The sequence below is a fragment of the Rattus rattus genome, chromosome 18 (genome assembly GCF_011064425.1).
Source record: "Rattus rattus isolate New Zealand chromosome 18, Rrattus_CSIRO_v1, whole genome shotgun sequence".
NCBI classification, from domain to species: domain Eukaryota; kingdom Metazoa; phylum Chordata; class Mammalia; order Rodentia; family Muridae; genus Rattus; species Rattus rattus.
In genome coordinates, this window is record NC_046171.1 from 34,362,204 (window position 1) to 34,379,668 (window position 17,465).

At 39.4% G+C, this 17,465-nt stretch overlaps 1 protein-coding gene across 2 annotated transcripts in view; it reads left to right on the plus strand.

Moving 5' to 3' along the window:
* Nucleotides 1–540: 540 nt before the first annotated feature.
* Pkib (cAMP-dependent protein kinase inhibitor beta) overlaps nt 541–17,465 on the plus strand; it is a 42,614-nt gene continuing 25,689 nt past the window's right edge. The window contains exons 1-2 of one of the 2 annotated variants that reach the window (XM_032888957.1): nt 541–612; nt 16,365–16,469. In XM_032888957.1, the coding sequence (XP_032744848.1) occupies nt 16,385–16,469 (85 nt within the window). In that variant the 5' untranslated portion in view covers nt 541–612; nt 16,365–16,384. The remainder of the gene's footprint in view (nt 613–16,364; nt 16,470–17,465) is intronic. The other variant, XM_032888956.1, reaches the window with a different exon arrangement.

Consider the following 17,465-nt stretch of genomic DNA (forward strand, 5'->3'; position numbering starts at 1 on the left):
CTATAATCTTAAAGCCCACCTAGGTCCCACTTACAGGTCACACAGCTAGGGGTCCATCTTCATCTGGTGGCCAAATGTTCAGAGGCAGAAGCCTGTAGGAGACATTTCATATCCAATCCAAAATAAGATACATGAGATCACATCCTAAACATTTGATACGTATAGTTACAACTTCTCAAAAATATAGCAATGCCAAGTATTTTCTTACGAGATCATCGATGTGATGTGTCGTGTCTATGAGATTTTTTTTTCTCAACTTGTCTTTAATCAGTGCGGAGGCAGTAATCACCCCCTAGATTTTGTAGCTGATAATCTTCTGTACAACTGGTGTTGGGAGTACATTCACTTTGAATTTTCAACACACAGTATTGCCATTTACTCAGAGTTTCTGGTTTCCCCAAGGACGCAGAAAAATCCTAAAGTTTATTACTTGGACCCTGTTTTAAAAAAGCATATCCAAAATATTCAGATTTGGTTATTAGTGTAATTATCTTTTTTTCTGGTTCTTCAAAAAGGTTTTCTTCTTTCTTTTTCATTTCCAGGAAAGACCCCCCCTCTCAGCTTCACCCTTTACCTGTCTCAGAAACAACAGCCCATTTTAACCACAGATTTGTAAGTATTCTTTTAATTCCTACTTAAGAAATTAGATACAAATTTGGGGAAAAATAGTTCCTTTGGCTACACAATATGAATGGACATGAAAATTTGAAAAACTTACCACTCTTCAAAAATAGCAACTGAATATTATGAAAGAAACCAAGCACCAGTCAAAAAATCTTTTATCATGTGTATGAGCAAGTAGTGAATATTGCATTTATTCTTTGGCAAATTCCTCTTTCTTGACATCATTTTCATTGTATTTTTCTCTTGTGTGTCCACATGTTTTATGAGGCTAGTGTGTTACCTATTATTGCATTGACATACCTTATATCCATATATTCTAGAATGGTTATGACACAAGTAAGAAGGAGAAAAAATTGATAGAACATGGATACAGGAAAGGGAATTTAAAAGTCATGCAATGTGTATCTTGTATGCTTAACGGTTTTAGTAAAAATTTAAAGGTTCATACTGCACTGAACATAGCTGAGGCCTAATCAGTTTCAATACATTCAGTACATTTCTTCAATGCCTTTTACTGTGTATAATAATTAAGCTTAATCGTTCAGTTCAGGATCTGGTGCAATCTGACCCATCCTATTCTATGTAATCAGGAGTTTAAGGATGAACATGCATTTTGACAGATGTCTTATTAGGTAAAGTTAGAAGAACCAGGGAGAAAAAGAAAAAAAAAAGCAAATAGAAACGTGTCGTATAAGTGTTATCTGTGATGGTACCATTTTTACACCCTGTTATTGCAAGAAAACTGGATATACATCAAGTTCAAGAGTACGGTCCTAGGCGTCATGCTGTAGAGCCATGGTTCTCAGCCTTCCTAATGCTGCGACCATTTAATACACTGCCTCCTTGTGGTGATACTGGCCCCTTCCAACCATATAATTATTCCATTGCTACTACCTATCTGTACTTTTGCGCCTGTTATGCATTGTAATGTAACTATCTGATATACCAGATATTTGATATGCAGTGCCCGAAGAGGTCAAGAGCCACAAGTTGAGAAATGCCCCTGTAAAGAGAGATCAAGAAAGCAAGGCCACTAGCTAAGGCTCTCACTAGCTAAGAAATCTGTACAGCACATGCCTGGACCTCACAACTGTAAAATCTGTGTCTGTGGATGCATTGACCTGGAATAATAATAACTGCTTCAGATCTTTCTATGATCAAGGGAAATTCTCAAATCACTGTTACTTAATAGTTATAACTTTAACATTTTTGGAGTAGCCAATACAGCCAGCCAACAGGAATTTGATGTATTTTTAATTTGCCTCATCAGATAAGATCTAGCAGATTGCTTAGTTAACAGGGATATTCAACTCTTAAACGTTCCGTAGCAGTGCGATCTGTTTCCTATCGGTGTGACATTACTTTTTTTGGTTCTAATCCATCCACTTATTCATTTTCTGGTCTTGGGGCTAAGTACCTGAATGCTGGGTACTATACTGTTGACAGTACAGTGCAGGCTAAAAGGCTTCCTTCCCAGCTTGCAATAGGAACTGCAGGCTGATAGGAACCAGATGTAGATCTCTTCTGAGAGACACAGCCAGAATATGGCAAATACATAGGCGAATGCCAGCAGCAAACCACTGAACTGAGAATGGGACCCCCGTTGAAGGAATCAGAGAAAGGACTGAAAGAGCTTGAAGGGGCTTGAGACCCCATATGAACAACAATGCCAAGCAACTAGAGCTTCCAGGGACTAAGCCACTACCTAAAGACTATACATGGACTGACCCTGGGCTCCAACCTCATAGGTAGCAATGAATAGCCTAGTAAGGGCCCCAGTGGAAGGGGAAGCCCTTGGTCCTGCCAAGACTGAACCCCGAGTGAACGGGATTGTTGGAGGGAGGGTGGTAATGGGAGGAGGATGGGGAGGGGAAGCCCATATAGAAGGAGAGGGGAAGGGGTTAGGGGGATGTTTGCCTGGAAACCGGGAAAGGTAATAACAATTGAAATGTAAATAAGAAATACCCAATTTAATAAAGATGGAGAAAAAAATATATTAAAAAAAAAGCCAACGAAACTATCTTACATAGAAATGGGAGACGTCTACATTACAATTTATTTCCCCATCTCTTCTATGTCATTTCGTAAACCTTGCCCTTTTATCCAATGATGACTTTCTTAATAAACATATATAAGCTCTCTTATGAGTTAAGGTGGTCTTTATGGAATCACTTTGAAAACTGTTTCAGGTTGGATTCTTGGCCGTGCTTGCTGTTGTTTTTGCCAACCATCTTAGATCCTTGACCTGCGTATATGTTGTGGCCCAATCGTCACTGTGGGAATTCTAACAGTGGGAGCAGGGACTGTCTTTGACTCTTTTGCCTGCTTGTGGGACCTTTTAATTCTACTAGGTTGCCTTGTCTAGCATTGATGTGATGGTATGCACATGATCTTATTGTAGCTTGTTATGCTGTGATTGGTTGATGTCTTCAAGAGGCCTGCTCTTGTCTGAGGTGGGGCAGGATGAGGTGGATATGGAGGTGAGGGAAGGTGGTAGGAAGAGAGATTGGGGAGAGGAAGGAGGGGAAAATGTAATTGGGATATAATACATGAGAGGATATTTCTTTTTAAAGTCAGATGTGAAATCATTAAATGGCCGACTTTCCCTACTTGAAAGGACTGTTGGAGACCATCTAGTTTGTCTCTTCTTCGTAGAGTAGTGCTTAGTGCTTCACCCACGGTCTTAGAAGAAGACAGGGATTACAAATCCTATTTCTTCTCCCAATTCCACTCTGCCCCTATCATACTAGGCTGACTTCTGCCTCTGCCATTTCAGGAACCAGTAACACTAGTGAATCTAGTTTCTCTGAGTAGTGGAGCAGTGAGCTAGAAAGGGCTCTGACTCACCTGTCCATCTGCATTTGGAAAGCAAGAGTGTCATCCTTATAGAATCTCACTACGCAAGAAGGCATCCATGGGCAGGCTGTGTGTCCCCTGTCCACCCCTACTGTGGCCCTCCCGCCTCTTCTCAAGCTCCACTACTATGTTCTTTGCTAAGAAGGAAAGGACAGGTTTCAGAAGGGAGATGCACATCTCTCAAATGAGAGGAAGCCACCAGGTAACCTGTCCTCGGTTTCCTCAACACGAATTGGTTGTTCACCCAAGTAGGAATCCATATGCATTTGTCACATTTAATCTCCCAAACTTTGGGAGGTTTTGTTTTGTGAACTTCAGAGAAACGGAAGCAGCTTAGACCTACTATGAGCTTGCCCAAGGTATTATGTAAGAAGCAGGAGCATGGAGCTCAGATGACAAACCATTGCAAAGCCTGTGTGCCTCACGCTTCATTGCTGATTCTTTTTAGCTCTGCTGCATGTAATTCTGTGAAAACAGGTCAATTTTAAATGCAAATAACCTGAGAGTTTATAAATTGTTAAGTAGGGCATACGAGCTATCTTGCAAATTATTTTCACCTTTCAGACTTTGCAGTGCTCTCTAAACTCATATTTTACAAGTGTGTAGGTACGTATGTATGTAGAGGGAAGAGGACAACCTTGGGTGTTGCTTCTTGGTGACTATGCACATTTTATTTTGAGGCAGAGTCTCTCACTCTCTTGGAACTTGCCATCAAGCCCCAGGGTTCACCTGCCTCTACCTGACCAGCTCTGGGATTATAAGTGTGTGCCACTATGCCTTGGCCCTTCTTTGTTTCATTTTTTTTTTTTTTTTTAAAAATGGGTTTGGGAAATCCAACCCAAATATTCATGCTGAGACAGTCACTGGTCAGACTAGCAAGTACTTCACTGATCAGTTATCTCTTCCGTCCCTGCAAACTCATTTCTTGACATGTGTTGATGTGTGTTCGTGTGGCTAAGAGTACATGTGTATGCGCTTGCCAGTGGAGACCAGAGCTTGGCGTCGGATGTCTACTTTCCATTGCTCTCCACCTTGAGACAGGGTCACTTTTTTAACCTTAGCATCATCTAGTCAGGTATCTGACTGGCCAGTTGACTCCAGGAATTCCTCCAGTGCTGGTTATATAGACTCACACCGAGCATTTCTGTTTTCTGAGGATCACACGTACATGTGCTTATGTGGCAGCCATTTTACTGGCCAATCTATTTTTCCAGCCTCTTACCTCACTTCTAAAACCCATTTTTGCTCTTTCTAATCTATGCCATTTGTTGTAGCCAAACCAACCTGAAATGCAGGTTTGATTGTCCACTATTTCTTAAAATCCTTCAATAACTGCCTGTTGCTGTACACATATAATTTTTAACATTTCCGGGTGGCATGGTTTCTACCAAAGTGTGCCCCTTTACCTTGTGCTGTTTGCATCTTTCCTATGAACTGACTACGTGCCCTTTCGTTATGTTTTAAAATTTTATTTTATGTGTCTTGCATGTTTTGCCTTGCATGTATGTATGCATACCATGTGCATTCCTTAAAGGTTCAAAGAAGAAATCTGGTGCCCTAGAACTAGAGGTAAGAGTGGTTGGGAACCCAGCATGTGGGTGCTAGGAACCAAAATTGGGTCTTCTGTAAGAATAACAGTGCTTTTAATAGCCATCTCTCCAGCACCTTGCATAGTCTTCTTATAGCCATGAAATATGCCATGTTGTTCTCTTCCCATGAAATACTCTTTTTCTCTAACCTTCTTTTATTTGTTCATCTGAGACTACTGATGAGTCTGATGTTGATGCAGTGCTCCCGTGCTATATGTTTTCCTGAGACCTATTGTAGTTGTAAATCATATTAGACCTGCACTGGTGCTTAATTATGATTACATATTCTATAGAGTTCTATATCAGGCATATAGTTGGCACCCATTAAATATTTTCAGGTGAGTTTCTAAGTGAATAACTTATATTTGATCATGTGTAAGGAAAAATATTCTTCAGAATTTCAAAGCAAATAAACAAAAACAGAATTTCCCTTTGCTTTGGTAAAACAAAATGACTTTCAGCCACCTTGATTACTGTTTTTAATACCCGAGTGATATAAAATTCCCTTGTTTTATAATGGTGTAATGGTGTTTCCATGTCTGAAGTCACTTTGTTCAAGAAAATTCAGATAGCAAAGGGGTGTCTGAATTCCTAAACTGAGTTTTGTTTTTTGTTTTTTTTGTTTTTTAACAAAGCCAATTAAACTAAGCAATTAAATCTTGGTAACAGCAATTGTAAAAAAAAAAAAAAATCACAATTAAGTGACCCAAAGAGATTTCAGAGATTCAGGATGGCCAGTCTCTCTTCAGTGCCAGTGACCCATGAGCAAGTCTTTTTGATGTTTCAGTATACCACTTTTGCTTGGGAAGACATCTGAGAATAGTCTGTAATAAGGCTAATTTGTAGGTTGTTGATTGTGATGGCTAGTGTTAAGTTGTCAACTTGACAGAATATGGGAGACAGGCCTGTATTACCAGTATTATTTGAGACTGGAAGACCCTCTGTTTCCTGGCAGGAATGTTGGGCTGGATAAGAAGACAAAGGCACTTGAGTAGGTGCAGGCTTTCATCATTTTTGGCCTTCTTACTGTAAGTGAATGCAGTGTGATGAACTTTTTCCACATCCTGGCATCTCCATGGTCTTTGCTCTTGAACTACTAACAAATAAATAAATAAAATAAATACAAATACAGCTTTCTCCCTTAAGTTGCAACATGAGAAGAAAAACACTTGTAGACTTGGGTGGTTTTTTTCTTTTTCTTTTTCTTTTTCTACTTGTTTGTTCGGGTAATTTGTTTCTGTTTCGTTTTGTTATTTCTTCAGTTATTTTAATTCAGATAAATTAGGAGAATTTTCCTATGCCAAAGTTCTTCATTATCCTTTACCAAGTGCGTTAGCATATCAGTGCAGAATTTGAATGTAATCATAGTGGTGGAATAACTTAAAGTGTCTTTCTTGGTTCATGGAAGCAGAAGGCTTAAAATATAAACAGATGTTTTATTCTTGTGTCAAATTCACCCCAGACTTTCTGCCGATAAAGACAGGTTTTTCAAGTGATGAGAGCAACACAAGGTCAATGGTTATGAAGTTCAGTTGGAGTGCTCCATTGAACCTCTGATGTCAATGGCCAACGCACAGGAAGTATTCATTCTTGCCTCCCAGGACTCTTTATCTCTCCAGGGCATGGGGGATGCCCTACAAAGTGTTTAGTGACATGATGGTAAATTGCTCTATCAGTGAAACCTCACGATTGCTTAGGAGAAATAAAAGTGGAAATGCAGAGGAAGACATCAACATACATCCTGATGTAACAAGTGCAATGAACACTTAGTTTTCTTTTTAGTTCAGTTTTTAATTTACAATAAAGAAAAGTTTACTCAGGCCTGAAACTGAACGAGCAGGTCTCCAAGACTGAATATGGGCAGTGTCACACTGTTAAAGCTACCAATTGTAACCTGCCAAGTGACTGACATCTTGTCGTAGTGTGAAAATAAAGGAATCAATGCATTCTAGAGAAGGGGTAGGAAAGTAGAAGATGTAGTGAGAAAGATGTAGCGAGTTAAGCTTTGTTTTGATTCTGTTCTCAGACGTGTTAACATCAATTGGCTACAGAATTAAGAATACATATGGTGTCAGACAGAAATGCTCTGGGACTGCTCAGAACTTCATATTGATAACAACTGTCACCACTGAGAGTTATGCACAAATTTGGCAAATGCTGCCCTCGTTCTTCTAGCATACGATTAATTTTACCAAATAGGGCTTGTTTGGATTTTTCTTTCCTCTTTTTTGATTCATTCCCTCCTCCCATATTTACTCCTGGTTCTCACAGGAAGATTTTTAAAAAGATCTCAGGAAGAGCTAATTTGCTGAAAATTCAGTTTGTCAGGCTCCAGGCTGGCACAGGTGGGAAGCAACTTCCTGAGACCTTGTTTTCCACAATTTCATCAAGTACAAAGGCAAGAATCTAGTTTTTGGTGGAACAGTATAAAAGAACGAAGAGGAGCTAATTTATACTGCCTAACATCAGGAGGTAAAATGATGCTGTTAGCAAAGCTATAAAAGTATCTAAAGCCTTTACTGTTTGACGAGGTCACTGCTAGGGCAGACAGATGCAGTCCAGTGACGGATCATCCAGCAGCTGCTGAGCAGAAAGGCTCTTTAGGCGGACGTATATGTAGCTGGGAGAAGGCCATTAAATCTTATGTTTCAAAGGCGAAATCTCAGAACTTTACAGTGCTTCATGCGAGTTTGCCTTAGTGTATGGAAGTGACTCAAAGGACTGGCTAATAGCATTCAGTCCCCAGCTGTCAGGTTGAGCATCCATCAAACGGTGGTGTGATTTCTTTATTCCATTATGTGTGTCTATTTTCTTTTTCAAGAAAAGAAAAACGTTTTTTATAAAACATCAATAATTTTATATTCTAATAAAAACTATAAGGATAAAGAATATCTGAATAGCTTTAAAATAATATTTGAAAAAAGCTTAAGGTTATTAAAAACAAAAGTTTATATTGGCCTCATACTGTTTTCGACGAACGAGTTCTGGTACCTATTGTGAATGGAAAATAAGGTGGAAGGTAAAATTAACTCACCTAGAAATTTGCAATGGTTATACTATAGAGAAGTTTATACAGTAAATATATTATTGTATAAACAGCAGTTCTCTTCCTATTTATTCTATGAAAGAATTTTAATGAATATGGAATTGCGTATTCCCATATATAAACTGTATAAGAATTATAGTAGCATAAAGAATATATATTGTCTTCAAAATTATGTGTATTTTCTTCAGTCTTGTGATTTACATTTTTAGGAGCAAATCAACATTTTTTAAAGATTTTATTTATTATATGTATGTATATGAGTACACTGTCACTGTCTTCAGACACACCAGAAGAGGGCATCGGATCCCGTTACAGATGGCTGTGAACCACCATGTGGTTGCTGGGAATTGAACTCAGGACCGCTGGAAGAGCAGTCAGTACTCCTAACCACTGAGCCATCTCTCCAGGCTGCAAATCAATTTTTAAGAGCAAATTCAAACCAGTTTTGAATTAGATGAGTGACTTAAGCAGTGTTTTGAGGGGAAAATATTATGGAGACAGGGCTGCAGAGATGGCTTAGTGGTTAAGAGTGCTTTCTGTTCTTGCAAAAGACCTGAATTTAATTCAGGTGTGTCTTTTCTGCCCACACTGTGCAGTTTGCAACTACCTATAATTTTAACTCCAGGGTTCTAACTTCCTTTTTTGGCTTCCATGACCACTAGTGTATGACACACACACACACACACACACACACACACACACACACACACAAAGTTATACACATACAGATACAAATACACACAGAGATAAAATGAAGTAGAAATAGAAATACTATGGAGAATATCTGGGTCATAGAAGGACAGTTTTGGTTGAGATTCATGCACGTGGCAAATGGCTGTAGTAGGTAACTTTCAGGTGGCTTATAATTTTAAATTAAGATACTTCTGTTTTATTCAAATCTTACCAAAATTTATAAAGGCCAGTAGAGGCTGGATAGAACCTAATGAATTCACTAAAAACCCATGTTCTAGAGTTTCATATAAGAAATTTATATACTGGGCTGGAGAGATGGCTCAGCCGTTAAAGGCTAGGCTCACAACCAAAAATATAAGAAATTTATATACTAACATAGGGTAAGATTGTTGATCTCTGTAAAACTCAGTTTTAGTCATCTCATGATTATGAGTTTTCTCAATTTCTCTCTCTCTCACGCACGCGCATGCTGATACTTGTGGTAATGATTACATTAAATAATGCAATAAAGCAATATACAGTTTATAAATGTATATAAAGCAACTGCCTCGTTAAGGGCTCAGCCGGGAAGAGCTGCTAAATCTGTGTGGGTGATAACAATTTAATTATTAACTGAGATTTCTTAACCCGTTAAACCTTAGTGTTTTGTGTAGACACAGTTAGCTGAAAATGATACACACAGTCACCTATTTTTCTATCATTGCTTACGTGGAAATGAAGAGTCATGTTCTTGAGAGCCAAGATTATTTCTGACAACATGACAACAGGGTGGCTTAGAGGAGGAAAAAGCAAACAATGTCATCAGAGTTCAGTTTTCAAAGCGGGGAGAAGCCCTTGGTCCTGCCAAGGCCTGACTGCCCCCCCCCCCCAGTGTAGGGGAAGTCAGGACTAGGAGGGGGGGAAGGGGTGGATGGTTGTTGGATGGGAGAAAGGGGATAACATTTGAAATGTAAATAAAAAATATCCAATAAAAAAGAAAAGGATTAGGTTTTATGTTTCTGGGAAGGGAAATGAATCATTTACTAGCTGGTGGGAGAACTCGCGCTATGAGGAGGAGAACTTAGTTATGGTTAACTTATCTGAGGTCTCCAGATTTCCAGCCCTCTTGGTTGAGCAGCAAAGACATAGCAATGGAAATTTCAATGGGGTTAGCAAATCCAAGAGAAAAAATTACAACTTAGTTCCCAGGGAAAATCTGAGCACGATAGAGATGTTCCATAAGTGCTGTGGCCCTCAGAAGGCAGAGAAGTCATGGGAGACAGAAACACCTAGGCAGATGAGCTTAAAGGTCACCTTGGATTTTTTTGGGCTCTCAGGGAAATATGGTTAAGACACCAAAGTAATTCAATAAGTTTCAAGCACCAAAGAGTCGTTGAAATAAACATTAGGCTCCAAGTATCCTAGGCTGGAGCAGAGGATGTAGCTGCAATTATTTCAACTCAATGTTAGAGTTGAGACAGTTAAAACAACAACTGGAGATTGCAGTGTGCAGACTAGAGTAAGTTGTACCCCACTGACGGTTGTTGTGGACCCAGGACATATATGAACCCAATGCCTTTTCCTCTTCTGTCCTTCAGGTTCTTTTTCAAGGGAGAAAAGGGGTGTTGGTATTCTGGAGTGTCTTAATGTATTCACACTGCTGGTAAAAACAGTCAAATGTCATCTGACACTAAAGACATAACTTTGAGGGCAATTCATTAGTCACACATAGTGAGAGCATGGGGATAGGAATGGGCATGGAAAGAACCCTGTATAGGACCACACAGTAACCACACCTGGAAATCTAGAGGATAACTATGGGATGAAGTTTTTATATATAAAGATACCCAGGTGCCACTATAGATGAAAGGCTGTAATTGGTTTGCTTGATCAATTATGCAGGCAGGGAGAGAATAGAAACCTGCTGTGGCAGGGTTTTCAAAAGCTGGGGTATTTTGTCCCTTTGATAAGGACATGTGTCTGGCTCAGAAATTTTATCTACAGCAAGAATAGTGAGGGAATTATGGCTGAGTCATTTGCAAGGTATTGTATCAAATGTTCAGCCTTGAATTTTGGTCTTCTTCCTGAATTCATGCCTGACATTGGGGGGTTTGTCCATTTGTTTTGTTTAAATTAGTTAGTTAGTTCATTGGTTAGTTAGTTAATTTTGTTGTTTGCTTGGTTGGTTGGTTGTTTTTATTTGTTTCATTTTGTCTTGAGATAAGACCTCACTATGTTATCTTGCACGCCCTATAACTTGGTATATGGACCAGGCAGGATTCAAACTTGTGTCGATCTTTCTTCATCTGCCTCCTGAGTTAGGAGATTATAGACAAGCATTTCTAAGTAGACATTAAGCAAAACCTTTAGGAACAAGTGAAAGCATTGTGACTTGGTTGAGAAGTATCCACCTGACAAAGAAAAGACAAAATATTTTGAGTCGGCAATTGAAAACATGAACTTTACTCCACTTCCTCTTGTCCAGCTAATAATGGCGATTTAGGGACCTGTGTGACACTGATGAAGAACTCATCATCTTTAGACACTTGATTATGCCTGTGATGAAAAGGGCCTGTGCCAGGGATTTGGGGTGTCATTTTTCAATTTGTTTTTAAAATAGGAATTCTTTGGAAAGATCATGGCTGCATACACTGGCTCCATCCCAGGTCTGGTCACCTCTGGGTCTTTATGAGAGGTTGAATTCCCACTAAATGTCTTCGTCACAAGATTATTTCGCAGGTTGCTATTACCCTCTTGCACTCCTTGTCAGATAAGGAGTATCCTGATAGGCTTATATTGTGGTGTAACCCTACTAAGAGAAATGCATTATCCTGGTTCATGCTTTAACCCTGAATCTGTAATGCAAGAAATTCCTTTACCTAAAAGAGAAACTCTTGCCTAATGGTTGACAAGTTGTCAAATGTGTTCAGATGGGGCTAATGAATGCAGTGCTAAGGTGAATGCTGGCAGTGTGTTCAGTGAACTTTCCTTTGGCTTTATCCTTTGTTAGAAATGTTTTTGGTAAAAGAAAAAAGGAAATAACTCTCCATAAAGACTCATTATGTGTAGAAATGTTACTACTGTATTTACTTAGTTCATCCAAAGAAATTTGTCATATTGCAAAGAACATTGGGAAATGGGAGAATGTTCATAGACAAACCATGAACAACATGGTGTCTGGCAAATGATAGAGCAAGAAGACCACTACTCCTGGGGAAAGAATTTGTCAAAATGTGTAGATGTTACTTCATTCTGTCTCAGGAGATATGACAAGGTAATAATGTACTGCTTCTATGACCCAGAGCATATGGGTACTGGATGCTTGAGTACAGACTCAAGGTCTATGAGATTCTATTCCAAAACTTATTCTAATTTCACTGTCTGCCACTCTACTGGAATATAGTATGATGTCAGAAAAAGCATGCTTGGGTTTGTTTTTTTTTTTCCCCATCAGAATCCCAAGGGTAATTTACAACCATCGTAGGCAACCCAGAGACAAAGGGTATGAGAGGAAGTGGTCAAAGTCTCTGTTGCTAATCCCTTGCAATTTGGATAGAGTATCTGGTTTTGGACTGGAAGGATTCCTTTTCAACATGACCAACGTTTTAGTAATATTAATGTTTCTAAATGAGTATGTTGCCTCCAGAACCTGAAGAAGAATGATATATATTGTCTTATATTTTATTGCTGTGATGAAGTACCATGGCCAACGTCACTTACAAAAGAAAGCATTTAACTGTTCTGTGGTACCAGCAGTCTAAGGCCATGAGAGTAAGGCAAAGACATGGCATCAGGAAATGCTGAGGGCTCAAATCTTGATTTCAAAGCAGGAAGCAGAGAGTGCATACTGAGAATGCTACAAGTGTTTTGAGTCTCAAACACAGGCAAATCTCCCCAACAAAGGCATACCTCTTAGTTCTTCTCAAACAGGGTATGCAAACAGCAACCAGGTATGCAAACATATGAACCTCTGGGAGCCATTATCATTCAAACCACCACAGATGTTGAACCTGTATTCAGTTGTGGACACACAGTGTCAGGGATGGAATGGCTCATGGGCTAACAAGTGACTTTCAAGTATTTGATGTCTGATGTACTGACCCACATGCTTTTGTAAGCTCTTTCTTGCTATTTCTATCATTAATACATATATTTTAAGCACGTGCATGGAAAGAAAGTGTGAAATAGCATTGGTGCTCATGAATCCCCAAAGTAGCCCAGGTAATATGTGCTGTGACTCTTTGTAGGTAAAAAGCAACTATGACCAAGAGACTGTTGAAATGTGTGGCAAATTCATCATATTAGTCAAATTAAAAGTAATAAAATATTTGTAAGTTATTGGTCAGCACTTTTAGTCATCAGGTTGTTAGCTATATGGGGCTTTATGGAAAGGGACTTTATGTTGAGATGCAGAAATCCACTGTAGAATATCATGTCCTTCTCCCCAAGATGTAAAGCAGAACAAAAAAGTCCAAGTGAACTAAAATGGAGAATCAGGATAATCACTCCCTCACCCATCAGCTCTTATATAAGAAGTTTTAATCCCTGAGGGTACTATTTTAAATTAAGTGAGCCCTCATGGGGCTAGGGGCGGGAGAATGCCAGGGCCAGCCCTGAAGGAGGTCTTCTTTCTTGTTGGGTCTTCCTGAGGCAGTGGAGGGGTTAGAGCATTGGCAGAGGGTAAGACTTTGTCATACGAGATACTTAGGGTTGCTGTATAATAATAAGTTTACTTATCTAAGTCTAAGTTACTATGTTACTGTAGCTGATTTACTTATCTATGTCTAAGTCACTATGCTCTGCTACTGTAACTGACCAGTCTTCTGTGTTCCTCTGAGGCGAGAGACTGCAGTCTCTAGCACTTAGCACTTCTTCCTAAAAATAACAAAGGGTTAAGTAAATAGCCCTTGCACTATCTCAGCAGGAACTTCTGGGTTCTAACTTAAAGCCTGCTAGTTAGAAGTCGCAGGAAGAAAGGGGGACACTTAGAAAAGTGATTATAATGTTTATTACTAAGTTGTAAAAGGTTTTCTTACGAAAACTAGCTAAGAGGAAAGATCCTAAGAAGAAGGAAAACGGGTTCTTAACGGGGGTGGGGGTGGGGGAGACTCTCTCTCTTTGTCCTCAGTACTTATACATCTTTCAGAATACATGATCACGTGTTACAAAGTCTATCGCAAGTTCATACAAGAGTTCAAAGCATAAATTGAAATAGAAGTTTATAACAGAGAATGATTACATGCATATCCATCAGGAGTAATTATCTGGCAAAACATTCATCACCAGTGTCAGCTCTACAGGTTCACTGAAGGTCTAAAACCATACCTAAGTTGTTATTGAAGTTTTGTGTAGATAAACCCAGGTGATACCGTATCCTCTGTCCTTGCACCTGTAACAAATCGCTTGTTCTCCTTTTATGACTCTTGATACAACCTCTTCGAATGTGTTCTGAGTAGGAGAAAGCCTGGTTACTATTAAGAGCAATTAACTGGTAACACCTGGGAGACTGGCAGAGTTCTCACTGCAGTTTTAATTATCAGAGAAAGACTTAATAACGGTCCCACTATAAAAGAGGTTAATAATCATGCTATAATTTTAGGAATTCTTATAGGATCATAATAAGACTTAAGAAGTCATCTGTTTGTCTATATAGCATCACTATAAGACAGTATATCTTCATAGATTTTCAGAGATCTGCACCAAAGGGGTGTGCTGTTACTTAATGATTGTTATATGTGTTTAATAATAACAGAAAAAGCCTTTTAATAGCAGGAATCTTTCCTAAGATGAATCCCTTACAGCCTTGCTTAATAAGGGCAAACCAGTCCCAGACTATATGATAATCTGAGGCTGGCCATCTCAGGATGATCACCCGCTAGTTATTAGCTCGTCCTGTTATGGCTCCTGACAGGAGAATTAGGATTTCTCATTTTGCAGACAAATTTGTGTCTAAGAGCTAATTTGCAGTGGGTTAGAATGTTTATGTCTACCATGTGATATTTTAAGGCAATATGTGCTGTATTATAATAGGAATTTGGGTAAGATATTAGTTCTAATAAATAAAGCAATAACAAGTTGTTCTGTTTTTAACCTTACTTATTCTCCCTAAGATTATGGGAAATAATATGTTCAAATTTAGTAAGGATTTCAGATTTACCTACTAGTGGGCCATTTATTTATTTATTTATTTATTTATTATTTATTTATTTATCTTTTTTTCCAGGTGGGGTTTTTATATGTAGCCCTGCCTGTCTCAGAACTTGCTTTGTAGACCAGGCTGCCTCAAATTTAGAGATCTGCCTGCCTCCGCCTCCTGAGTGCTGGGATTAAAGATACGGCCCACTGCCACCTGGCTAAAAAGATTTATTTCCTTTATTTTATGTTCATTGGTGTTTTAAATATATTTCTCATTTGATGATATCAGATCCCCTGGAACTGGAGTTACAGACAGTTGTGAGCTGCCATATAGGTATTGGGAATTGAATCCAGGTCCTATGAAAGAGCAGTCTGCTGAGATATTTTTTCAGGCCCCCTTAAAAGTATTTAAAGCCATGGTAATTTGCCAGTTGGTTCATTTCAGCAGACATTGTAAATTATTAACCTATATTGGAGAGACACAAAAGTAGATCAGAGCCCTTTTACCTTTGACCTACAAATTCTTTCAGTTCAGTTTTGGATTTCCAGCTAGGTTAACTCACACAGGTTTGTTTCAGGTAGTTTTGCTGTTTTCCTCTTTCTGTATTTGCATTTTCAGTCGTTATCTTTTTCTTTTTTTCTTTTTTCTTTTTTGTGTGTGTGTGGTGATTGCGAGGACAGGATATATTTGGGAGGGGTCCCCTTCACCTTTATCATATTTATACGTTTCTTCCTAAAATCAATATCTTCAAGTTTACAAGTCTGCCTCATGGTAATAGTTGAGTTGCATGTTTAAAGATACTGAGTTTGGATTGATGTCTACAACAGGTGCCCCAAGGTTGCCAACGTGTGACCTACAGGATGCCGTGGATATTATCCTCCAACCCCATGGATTAGGGTTTCTGTTTCAACAGAAGCACAGTCAAAAATATGGTGCAGGGAAAGGATGCTTGATCTGCAAGTCAAACTTGATTAAGCCCACCCTGCAGAACAGCTCCACATTCTCTATTATATGGGTAAACACTCCTGTTTTCCCTTTTACCAACTTTTAATGGAAAAATAACTCTCTGGGAATATTTTGGATTTCTATACAGATATAAATTCATACTTCAATTTCTGTGTCTACATAACTGTCTGTGGCACAGACTTTTGGTACAGTTACGGGAAAAGGTCCAGGAACTTGTTGACCCACATTCTAAGTGTCTACCTCTTCCTCCTAGGAATCCTAATTCATCACCCTGGGGTAGACGTCCATGTCCAGCAAAGTTATCTCTCTATGACTTGCATGTGGTCTTGGGTTTGGGATTGCAAAATTAGATTTTTGGTGTGCTTTTAGGCAACAGTGCTGAGCCCAGGGCATGTTGGCAATGGGTTTTGCATCCCAAGATTGGTTGAGTGCCAAATGCTCCTTCCTCTCCCTATCCCCTTTTTGTTTTCATCAGCACCTGGGCCACAGGCCACCATGGATATGCACCCTGATGCCCCTGGGGGTCAAAAGAAAACAGTGGAGAACGGCATGAGAGGCGACAGCCCAGGAGCCCAGCAAGGTCACTACCCTGCATGAACAACAACTGGAATGCCTTAATTCTCTGCAGGACAGTGCTTTCTTTCCTTTCCACAGACCTTACAAAGAGTGCTGTCCCTTGGTCTGTCCCTTGTATGTACAACTACAATATCTGTATTGTAACCTCAATGAACCCAGGACAGTCACCAGGATAGATACAGCCAGCTCTTTCCTCAACCTTAGTAAGCAGGGCTGAAGTTCTGCTTGGTCAAGGAACTACCCTTAGAAGAAGAAGCCTCAGAGGAACACCTGTGAGAGAAACTCAACCTGTTATCATGTGACATCAGGGTGTGATTAACAATATTCATCTTAGAGACAAGGGCTTCATAGTGTGGAAAAAGACAGTACTGGACTGGTTGACCGAGACAACATACAGTCCACCCCTCAGAATCTCCAGGAATGAGATGTTCTGTTTCAGCTTTTGCCATATCTCAGGACCAATTAACCAAAAGAAGTAAATTTATTCTGACAAGATATTCTTTAGCTGTGACTGTTTGGAAGGCTATGTAGTTCCTGACACCAGTAACTTACTTTCCTTCCTAACCATCCTCTTGTTGAGGCAAATCCCTCTCTGGAGACCTGGCACTGGCTGAACATATCTAACACTGGACAGATGAGATCCACAAAAGATTGGGGTCACAGATGCTCATAGCACAAGGCCAAGAACACTACAATCCACCCAAAGACTTGGAGAAGGTTGAGTGAATGACCAGGATCTGTGAACAGCAATGAGAATATGGTGTCCATATGTTACCAAAGAGGATAGGATTTGCCTTGTGCTAACTAGGAGCTAAAGTCTGTGGCCTCGGGATAAGCAGGAACAGTGGCTGCTCCCTGCATTAAGAATGATTTGACTAGGGTTTTACTGTGGCAGCAGAGTAGAGAGAAATGTGGCATTAAGTAAATTGAAGCCCTTGCCGTTTTATCAGAGGTTGGGGCAGCATACCTTAATTTTAATGCTATGAGCCACATGAAGGAA